Source organism: Indicator indicator, chromosome 29 (assembly GCF_027791375.1).
Source record: "Indicator indicator isolate 239-I01 chromosome 29, UM_Iind_1.1, whole genome shotgun sequence".
NCBI classification, from domain to species: domain Eukaryota; kingdom Metazoa; phylum Chordata; class Aves; order Piciformes; family Indicatoridae; genus Indicator; species Indicator indicator.
The window spans coordinates 4,752,857-4,763,771 of record NC_072038.1 but is presented as its reverse complement, the minus strand read 5'-3'; the positions used below and the strand labels follow the sequence as shown (position 1 = coordinate 4,763,771).

Below are 10,915 nucleotides of genomic sequence, written 5' to 3'. Positions count from 1 at the left end.
GTTGCTTCTAGGGCAATGCCTTCCCTCCCGGAGTGGGCACATAGCCCTGAGCCCACCCAGGCTTTGGCACAGCCCTGGTTAAAGCCAAGGCTGGGGTGGTGGTGGGAGCTGGTGGGGGGGTCAGTGCTTCCAGCGGGGTCAGGGAGGAGATTTCTATCCCCTGGGGCTCTGGATGAGACCAGGCTGAGCTCCTGGTTGAAGGCAGATGTGGCAGAGGAGGAGCAGCTGTGGCCAGGGCCAGCCAGGGAATGATGTACAGCCGCAATGGGGATGGAGAGGGGTCGTAGGCTCTTGCCCACCTCCCCAGCCCCACTGCAGCCCCTCCTGAGCAGGGCTGGAGCCGAGGGTGCTCAGCAGCCGCTGTTCCTGCGCATGAAGGCGTGTCCCCTCACCGAGTGCTGCATCTCCACGAAGGCCATGCCCCCCACCGTCACCTGGCAGGGCCCCAGCACCTCGAAACCACACTTCTGGTAGAAGGGCACCAGGAAGTCTTCGCACATGAGCAGGGCGCGGCGGGCGCAGGGCAGGCAGCGCAGGTACTGCAGGTACCTCCACATCAGGATGGAGCCCTTGCCCTGCTGCCGGAAGGTGCGGTGCACGGCCAGCACGTGGATGTGCACAGCTGTGCCCCGTGGCTTGTGCAGGGTCAGGGCCTCCTGCCAGGGGAGAGCAGGGGTTAGTGGCACTGGGGGGGTCCTATCCTGCGTGTGTCTTGGTGCCCCCCCACCAGTGAACCAAGGTCCACACAATGTTAGGGGTTGGAAGGGAACTCGAGAGATCATGGAGTCCAACCTCCCCCTGCCAGAGCGGGATCACCTAGGGCAGATCACACAGGAAGGCATCCAGGTGGGTTTTGAGAGACTCCAGAGGAGACTCCACAGCCTCTCTGGGCAGCCTACTCCAGGGCTCTATCACCCTCACTGTAAAGAAGCTCCTCCTCATGTTGAGGTGGAACCTCCAGCTTGTACCTGTTGTTCCTGGTTCTATAGCTGGGCATCACCCCTTCATCTTGCCACCCACCCCTCAGATATTTATAGACATTGATAAGATCCCCTCTCAGCCTTCTCCTCTCAAAACTAATCCTCCCCCAAAGGGAGAAGAGTCCTGGTGCTATCTGTCTTCCTCCCCCCATCATCCTTTGGCATTTGGAAATGATTGTGGGGTGGAATTAGGTGGCATGTTTTTTAACAGCATCAGTAAAATTAATTAATGAGAAAGTTCATTTCCACCCGAGCAGCCCTGTGGAAGGTAGAGGCTTGGGAGAAGACTCAGTGAATGGCTCCAGGAAGCTGCTTCTGGTCCCCAGGCTCTGGCAGTGCTTCTCCTAGTGCACGAGGTGGGAAGAGCAGGGTCTGGCTCTTACCTGCCTGAGCCTCTCCTGGTCCCAGAGGGAGCCGATGATGAAGGCCACCAGCCGCCCTTCCTCAAACCAGCCGAGGGAGAGCTCCGGGCACAGGTTCAGAAAGTGGCGGATCTCGTCCAGGTGCAGGGGACAGTCCCCAGAGACAGAGATGAAGGCTGGAGGGGGGATGGTCGTGAGCTCAGCAAGGGGTACCACACCACCCAGACCCAGCCCAGTGATGTACATGGAGAAAGCAGGACGTAATGGGGAGAGAGGGCATGTGTCCTGCTGCCTGCTTGGTCTTAAAGAGCTCTAAGGGACAGGGGTGGCTCTAGGGAGCAGCTCTGCACCCCCAGAGACAGCCCATGGCCTGGTTCCCTGTTCTCATTGCTGCTTCCAGGGCTACAGCAGCAGGTGCTGAGATGAACTCTCCCTCCTGCCATCTCCCTGGCTTTGCCCTTTGGAGAGGAGGGAGAAAGAGGGCAGTGAGTCTGGAGGTGGCAGGGAGGCTGAGGGGGAAAGAAATGGGGAGGTTGCTGGAGGTGCATCTCAGAGGGCCCCCATGTGCAACAGGAGGCAGAGCTTCTTCCTCTCACCTTCCCCCTCTCCTATTCTACCCATTGGCTCTCACAGGGAGAGCTGTTCCATTCTCACTTTGTCCTGCTCTGAGATCACTCCAAGGCCAGGGCATCACCTCCCACCCTAGATGAGTGGGAGGAAGGTGGGGGAGTGATCATAGTTCTTCACCTCCTTAACCACAGCACAGCAAGAGAAATCTGTGGTGTCCTGGCCACAGTCGTGTCCAGTGCCTCCCTCCATCATCACCCATGAGGGCATGCATGGGGGGTTTGCCACCACAGGGTACTCCAAGGAGCACAAGGGAGCAAAAGAGAGAAGGGGCAGGACATCTTTGGCTGATCCCACCAGGCAGAACCCCCCCACACACACACACACACCGGGCAGCCTCTTACCTTCCCTCTCGATCTCGAAGACGCTGACGGCGTCCTCGGGGCTGAGGCAGCGGAACTCGCTGGCAGGCAGCGTGTGCCGGCGCTGGCCCCCGGGGGAGCTGCGGGGGGACCGCAGGTGAACAGGCTTCAGGAACGGCAACGCGCTGAGCACCGACATCCTGCTTCTCCTCCTCCTCCTGATTGGCTTCTCACTGCTCCCTGTGTCCGGGGCAGCCTCTGCCAACTGCCAGCCCTGGCACGGCACAGCACCCTGCGTTTCAGTCAGTCTTCTCCAGTGCTCTTAGCCACCCAAAATACCTGCAGATCATGCACAGGGTTAACAGGTGCTTGCCATCCTTTTCCTATACATATGTGTCTGTGTGCGTATATATAACATAGAAAGAGCAAATACCCATCCACCGTGCAGGAGCCTGGCACCAGCCATGGGCTGTGGCAAATCTGTGGCCTCAGGGATGCTGGGGATGAAAGCCCAGTGAGTAACTGCCAGCATCCAGGCACTGGGACAGAGCAGAGACAGGGGCTGGTGGAGCTGGAGAGCAGGCATGGGGATAAGCATCCTGCTCTAGCATCTTACCCTATATCTCCGCCCCATCACACAGCAGAACCAGACAAGAGAGCCTTAGGGTAAGCCCAGCCCCTGCCCTGGGGACAGGCAGGGTGAGATGTGGCTGCAGAATAAGTATCTCTGGGTGCAAGGTCCTCTACGTGAGAGAAAGGTCAGTGCTGGGCCACCATACACACACTGTGGTGCCCTGGCATGGACACATCAGGCAGCCAGTGCTGCCTCCCAGAGACAGATCAAGCTGACAGAATTTATTCCCTTTTTCACCTTGCTCAGTGGGAAACTGACACAGCTTAGATCCTGTTGGGTCATGTCCATGCTCACAGACATGCCTGGGATGGGTTCATGGCAGGACAAGCAGGTGCCTGCAGCTGCCAGCCTGACGCATCTCATCCAGGTGAGGTGCCTCTAGATGAGGCACTTTGAGCAGTGTGATTCCACACAGCCCATCCTGGGATACACCGCCTGTGACACAGGACTCCAGATCCCTCAGTTTCCCCAGGAGGTTCACCAGAAGCCTCCCCTCCTACCCAGTCCACCCAAATCCCTCCTGCTGGAGCAGAGCCTGTAGCTTCAGTCTGCCCCCCATTTCACATGTGAGCAAACCAAGCTAATAGTGTCAGAGAGAACCACAAACTGAGCAAGCAACTTTGCAAAGCACACACATCCCCCAGGCAAAAAGAGTTGGGAATTGCTCCTGGAGCCATCCCTCCATCTGTCCCTGCTCAGCCCAGTATTGAAGCAATTTGCAGCCAGGGCAGTGTGAAGCCAGGTCACTTCTGATCATTGTTTGAGAGGTGCTGGATTCCCCTGCTAATTACAGACTTGCCTCCAGCTAATAGGATTTATAGAAACAAAAGCACCACCAGCACAAGCTGGGAATTTTCCATCCTGAAACGCCGAGGGCTGGGTGCCTCAGATGCCTGTTTTGTCCAGCCCCAGGTGGGACAGGGGCTGGTGTGATTCATTTCCCATCATGAATTACTGGTTTGGCAGTGGATGTGTATCTAAGGGACAGGGTCCATCAGGCAGAAGGGCTTCCTTTGGTGGGGGAATTCATTAGAATCACAGAATGCATCAGGTTGGAAAGGACCCTTGAAGGTCATCTTGTCCAACTCCCCTGCAATGAGCAGGGACATCTCCAACTAGATCAGGGTGCTCAAGAGCCCCATCAAGTTTGACCTTAAATGTCTCCAGGGGTGGGGCCTCCACCACATCTCTGGGCAATCTGTGACATCATCCCCAAAGCTCATTCTAGTCACCCAGGAATGGTGCTGGAAATGGGTAGTTCATGCTCCCAGAAACCATGTAGGAGAGAAGTAAAGGGGTAGCTGAGCTACAGGGGAGAGCAGGGTGCTGGGGGGTGGGGAGGTTGTAGTGTTTGTAGACCTTATTATCAAATCTCCTGGAACTCCTCATCCTGCTCATTGGATTAGGAGCTCATCCACCTAGATAAATCCCAGAGCAAGCAAGAGGGTGGGTCCTGGGCACACAGAAAACACAATGGTGGTTTGATCCTGGGCAGTGCTGAGTGCCTGGGGCAGGAACTGAGGGTACTGCTGGATCAGACCCAGGGAGGGCAGAGCAGAGCATGGCCTTGGGTAGGGCTGGTGTTACAGCTTCTGTGGGAATTGTGGAGCAGGATCATGGAACCCCAGAACAATTAGGGTTGGAAGGGACCATTAAAGGTCATCTAGTCCAAACCCTCTGCAATGACCAGGTACATCTTCAAGTAGATCAGGTTGCTCAGGGCTCTTTGCTCACCAAGAGCCACTGTTAAACTGTTCACTGTCCCAGAGCAAGTCTTTATAACAGCTCACATAAAAGCTGGAAAGGATTGAACAGTGGAAAATCTCTACAGGGGCATCCACAGAGGTTCAAAACCTCTTGTGCAAGTGGCTGCTCTGATCCCCTTAGAGACAACCAAGGAAGGGGAAGCAGATCACTCAAGCTGGCTTTAGAAATTTCTTGAGACCTCAGCCAGCAACAGCCTGGAGCAGAAGTCAGTGGTGGGGAAAGGCTGCTCCTTGGCTTGTTTTCCTCATATTTTCTTTCCCTTCTGGCACTTTATCGCTGGCAACTCAAGTTAGACAGCTGCAGGGCTGATGTATTTCTGTTTGTTTGCTGGAAATTAACTTTTTGCTTTGCTTCTCAGCTCCCAACAGACACAAAGGTCTCCTGGGGTGGGGGGAATACACAGAGCCTGCAGAGCACAAAAGAATCTGCCAGCCTTCCTAGTCCATCCCTGGAAGTGACCCATGGGGAGGTCCTGCATGGCCAGCAGGGTACCAGCACTGCTGTAACACCTGGGTAACAGCAGAGGTGAAGGAAATTCACCCCAGGTCATAGAGTAAGTGAGAACCAGAGTGAAGAGGCAAATCCTCTCTTCCTGGCTCTGCCTTCCAATGCTCCCCCATACATTGTTCAACTCACATATCCGAGGCTTAACTTTGGGCTGTAGCTCCTTGCCAGACCTGCCTGAGATGAGCCCCATAGGTTTGTGTGTAGGTAGCAGCATACCTAAAGCCCACTCTGTACATTTTTGCCCCCACTCATGTTTGTGCACTAGAGATCAGAGCACCTGCAGAGGACAGAGAAATGCTCATGTGTAAATAAACAGGCAGGTTCACAGAAACCCCCTAAGAACATCATCTTAGCACATTATGAACATCTGCCTGGATTTGGAGCTTGAATTTTTAACTCAGTTGGTAGTAAGGAGTTACTCACCCTGTTCTGAAGCCAAATATTCCTTGCAAAAGAGCTTGGCTTCCTCCCATGCCCCAACCACGAGAGTTTCAGTGAGAAGAGTCCCTAACCCCAGGTTCTGACAGCATGTGTTGGATGTGCAGGGATGGGACCGTGACTGTGATTAGCTCCATCCCTGGAACCATTCCAGGTCAGGTTGGAAGGGACTCTTAGCAACCTGAGTCAGTTGCTCACTGCAGGGGGGGGGGTTAGACTAGATGACTTTCAAAGGTCCCTCCCAGCCCAAACCGTTCTACGACAGTCACACTTTTTACCTTCACCAAAGCCAATTTTCAGGCAAGCTGAGCTCCATGCACCAACCTCCCTCTCCTCTGGGGCAATTCCCCCCATCCTGGGATACTGGGGCTGGTCTCAGGGGTCTCAGGACCACCAGCTGTCCCCAAGGCTGTTAGTGCCACTGGGATGCACAGGAAAGTTGGGTGCTTACCAGACAGGGACCTCAGGTTGCTCCTCAGAGGTGACTTCTTGCAGCTGGCAGGAGAGGAGGACCTGGGGCTTTGTCTCCTCTCCTCTGTCTGCCTCACCCTCCACAGCCCCTGCTTATATACATTTGTTATTTATGGAGCACGTGATGACATCCTAAGTAGTTTATAACCCCGATGAAAGACAGGGAGAGGTGAGAGGCTTTAACGTGACAGGCCAGGAGGAGATCCCATCAGGCTTTTCTTTTTTTCCTTGGCCTGGCAGGGCTGCCTGCAGAGGGATAAAGCATTTAGCTGATTGCTCTGCACCAAGTTCCTGCTGCAGGCTGGGCAGGGAGAGGAGGGGCCTTAGATGGGGAAGGAGAGCAATGTATTGTGCCTGATCCAGACTTCTCTGACGGCATCAGGAGCCTGTAGGAAGCTGCTGAGAGAGGATGAGCTTCTGTTGTGCCAAGGATGAGGAGGCTGCTGCTCGTGCCAAGCAAGATCATCACTTGGGCTTGCATGGTTGAGAGTATCTCAGGGGAATCAACTGGCTCTTTGCAGGATGGGGAGCCAGACCTAAGCTTTCTCCTCCACAAAGAGGTTACTCCAAAGACCAAGAAACTCTGCCTCACTCTCCTTTGGCCCCTGGGAGCTCTTATGTATGAAAGTGGATAGGCAAAGCTGGCAATATTTGTCCCTATCAGGACATGTGTAATAAAAGGGAGATTATCCCAGGCATGAGCATGATGTTGGCATCATCATTATCACTATGAACCAGATGCAGCTAAGAAAGAAGCCAGGAAGAGGAGGCAGAGCTGGTTTTGCTCCACTGGAGATATTTCCAGGGCAGCTCAGGACCTGCTTTAGTTTCCAGCCATGGGAAAGTGACCTGGGGCTACATCCTTATCTCTTTCTTGTTAATTTTTTTCCATGGAGTCAGAGGCAGAATACAACCCACTAGCTTTCTACTCTTCAGAAATGGCATTTCAGAGCAACTCTCAGCCACTAACACTAAGCCCAGTGGAGCAGAGCCTGGCCTGTGGCTGGAATAGTCAAGCAGGGATGCTGCTCTTGGTGGATTTAGCTGGGTCTGCCTTTCCCTGCTCCTACACAGCTGCAGAGGGTCAAAAACTCCATTAGACAAGAGCCACAGCAGTGTGCTGAGATTTACATATTTAGCAGCTCTCTCAGCATCTTCAAAGAGCCCCAAGCTGTCATTCTGTCCCTGCAGCCAGGCTGGCTCTGCTGGGCTGCCAGCTCAGGAGGACAATTATCTCTGGGTAGGATTTGCAGCCAGGGTTACACGTGGGAGGCAGAGGGGTGAAGCTGCTTTTGGTGACTGTAGCCTTTGCAGTCCCTTTGCCTCAAGGGGCAGGGTCTGCCATCACAGGGCATGCAGCTGGCATCAGGGTCCTCCCCTGTGTGGCATCATCACAGATTCACTGATTGCAGAGGGTTGGAAGGGACCCTCAAAAGTCATCTTGTCCAACCCCCCTGCAGTCAGCAGGGACACTTCCAGCTAGATCAGGCTGCTCAGGGCAGAGAGAGGAGTCTGATCTTGAGTGTCTCCAGGGACAGGATCTTAGCCACATCCCTGAGCAACCTGTTCCAGTAGTTCACCACTCTCACTGTGCAGAACTTCTTTTGTGCATATTCCTTTTGCAGCTGAAGTCCTTCCCTGAGGGCACAGGACTCCCTCCCTGGACAGTCACGGGAAGAGATGAAGGGATACAGGGATGCTACTTCACAGCTTATTTGGGATCCCAGGGATGATCAGGGGACACAGGCACTGAACTCTGGCTTTGACCTGCTCTGGATCAACACAGCATTTGCAGGGCTGATGAATCTTTGTTATTTCTCTATGTGAGCCTTTGAGGAAAGAGTACAAACAGCCTGGAGGTCAGGTTCACCCACACCTGCTTGGTCATGGCAACCTCTGTCAAAAGCAGAAGGTGGGGGACCAGGACCTGGTTTGGGACCTCTTTTAAGCCCCCCTAGAGCACAAGCAGCAGTGGTGATTAGCCTCCTTTCCTTCTCTCTGCTGTGCTCTGGCTCTTTGTAACTAGGTCATGGACACTCACAACACAGTCCCTGGGAGGAGAGAAGATGGGGTTCCATGAGGACTCCTCTGAGAGGAGAGGGTCAGGCAAGAGGGCAGAAGTCTGGCAGAGGCAGCCCCCACCCTTCAGTCCCAGACCTCCAGGCAGTTTAGATCCAGGTCTGACTTGGAGACATGATTGCTGCTGGAGCATCCTGCTTCTTTCAGGAGCTCTTCTGCCCCTGGTCCAGCCCCAGCACACTGCTAGTGGGAGCCAGGTGACACCTATGGGGAAGCCTAATCACAGAATCACTGAATGTTTTGAGTTGGAAGAGGTCATTAAAGGTCATCCAGTCCAACCCCTCTGCAGTCAGCAGGGTCATCTTCAACTAGCTCTCATCTTCAACTACCTCAGACTGCTCAGAGCCCCATCCGACCTAACCTGGGATGTTTCCAGGAATGGGGCATCCCTGGGTAACCTGGGCCAGTGTCTCACCACCCTCAGTGTAAAAAATGTCTTCCTTAATCCTTCAGAGCAAGGCTGGGCCTGGACCAGCCCCATTAGGGGATTTGTAAGGTCTTGGTTTCAACAAAGAGGATGAGAGAGAGTGGAAGAGGAATCCACAGACACAAAGTTATCCATAAATATGGTGATGCCACACTGAGGCCATTTGTGGACAGGAACAGAGATGTTTGGTGGAGACAGGACAAGCATGGAGGGAAGGGCTGGGTAATCCCATGCAGGATAGGGGCACTGGGCAATGGAGGGACCTCTCTTGAAGAGGAGAAGCTTCCCCCTGCCCAGCCAGCCTCAGAAGATTTGCTGGGCTCTCTGAGATGGGACAAAGTATTGCCATACACAGTGTCACTTGCTGATATTTCTGTGATCAGGACACAATGATTCCTGCCAGGCTGCTTGTGTGACAGCAGTAAATCATAAAACCATGGAGTTGTGTAGATCAGAAAAGACCTTGAAGATCATTAAGTCCAACTATTAACCCAGTACTACCAGGTCACCACCAAACCACGTTCCTGGGCAGCCCATTCTAGGGCTTGCCAACCCTTTTGGGGAAGAAATTTTTCCTAACATCGAACCTAAACCTCCCCTGGTGCAACTTGAAGCTGCTGTCCCTGGACGAGGGTCTGGAGACATCTCCCAGGATCCGAGCAGCCAGCTGTATCCTGAAGCACCTTTCCCAAAGGCACCATCCCCAAGCAGGAGTGGTGCCAGGAACTGTGTGCCCCTGGGAAGCAGCAGAAGTCAGTAATGGCCAAGCAGGAGCCGCGGAGCAGAGCAGGGGGTGCAGAACTCCTCGTCTTTGAGCCAGAGGCTCCCCCAGCCCCCACCCGGGGCTGCCCAGCAAAGCCTCTGCTCCCCTGGACCAACAAACCGGTACCGGCACATCCCTCCCGCTGGACCAGGAGCCACCGTGCCGGGCCCTGCGCGGCGGCGGGAGGCGGCAGCCCACGAGGTGGCACCAGAGCCCTGCCGCAGCTCGGGCACCAGCACCCTGCGAGGACCCGGCACCCTGTGGGCATCACGGTAGCCTGTGGGCATCCCGCACCCTGCGGTCATCCCGCACCCTGTGGTCATCCCGGTACCCTGCGGGGCCCCAGCACCTTGTGGGTATCCCAGCAGCGCGACAGCATCCCAGTATCCTGTGGAGATCCATCATCCTGAGAGCATCTCAGTGCCTTCTGGGCATCCCTGGCACCCTCCAGGTACCCGGCACCCTCTGGCTATCACCAGCACCCTGAGGACATCCTGTCAGCCTCTGAGCATGCCTGTAAGCTAAGAGCATCCCTGGCACCCTGCCAGGGACTCATCACCCTTTGGGCATCCTTAAGGGCATCCCAGCACTCTTTAAGCATATTGGTACCCTAAGGGCATCCCCAGCATTTTCCAGGCATCCCAGTACCCTGTGGGCACCCTGGTACACTTTAGGCATCCCAACACCTTGCCCTTAACCCCTCCCAAGGCTCATACAAAGTTGCCCTGTGAGGACACGATGCCCAGGAGGTGGGAGGAAGGTCAGGTGGTGCTTTTCAACAGTATCTTGGCCAGAGGCAGGTAATGTGGTTAGATCACAAGGGCAGCTTGCTTGCAGGGAGAATGTTCTCCTGCAAAGACAGTAAAGTAATGCTTCCCAAAACAGAAATAAACAAGTTTTGTCTCTAAAGACAGGTGGAAGCTGCTTGCTGTGTGTCACTTTGCAGAAGTTCCATGTGTTCAGGACCTCCTGCTGAATCAGTCTACCTCTCAGAAAAAAAAAATGCAAACAAAATACTTCTGGGGTTTGTCTTGGCTGAGGTCCCTCAGAGGAGATCCTGACAGCCTGGTCTGTTGAATGGGAGATGCTTTTGTGACACCCAGGGACTGTAATGTGCCTGAAGCACAGCAGTACTGTGGCAGTCCAGGCCCTGGGCTGTTGTGTCCTGAAAAAGCCATGAGCTCTTCAGAGCCAGTTCCCAATGGAAGCACATCAGAGCCCCAGGTGGGATCACAGGGTAAAACCACACCCAGCTCACCTGCTAAATAGCAAACAGCCCAGACTTGTCCCTGTTAAAGTCCCTCTGCCATGAGTCTCTTGTTGTATGCTGTGATGGTTGACATGGCTGTTTGTGGCCACTTGAAACCCCAGCACCGTTTTCCAGTGCCTAATTGCTCTGAAGATGGACAATCTCCATCCACAGGCAGGATTAGGCCCATTAGGTGTATCTATATTTTATTAGTGGCTGTTAGGATGTGCATTAAGGAGATGATGAGCAGTATCACCATGCTGGAGAAAGCTGTGCTTTGAAACCTTGAGAGGAATGTGGCACCAGTTC

At 54.3% G+C, this 10,915-nt stretch overlaps 1 protein-coding gene across 1 annotated transcript; it reads right to left on the bottom strand.

Annotated features, from left to right (window-relative positions):
• Positions 1 to 350: 350 nt before the first annotated feature.
• On the bottom strand, positions 351 to 2,470 carry AANAT (aralkylamine N-acetyltransferase). Its single transcript, XM_054394092.1, has 3 exons — positions 2,314 to 2,470; positions 1,364 to 1,518; positions 351 to 656 (listed from the first exon to the last, which is right to left on the bottom strand). The coding sequence occupies exons 1-3, from the start codon at positions 2,468 to 2,470 to the stop codon at positions 351 to 353; spliced, it is 618 nt and encodes a 205-aa protein (XP_054250067.1).
• Positions 2,471 to 10,915: the final 8,445 nt, after the last annotated feature.

Excerpts from the sequence above, each read along its gene's own strand:
- AANAT (XM_054394092.1), bottom strand. The coding sequence starts at position 2,470 with ATGTCGGTGCTCAGCGCGTTGCCGTTCCTGAAGCCTGTTCACCTGCGG. Across the intron at positions 1,519-2,313 it reads CTTCGAGATCGAGAGGGAAG|CCTTCATCTCTGTCTCTGGG; the intron begins GTAAGAGGCTGC and ends TCCCCCCTCCAG. Across the intron at positions 657-1,363 it reads ACCAGGAGAGGCTCAGGCAG|GAGGCCCTGACCCTGCACAA; the intron begins GTAAGAGCCAGA and ends CTCCCCTGGCAG.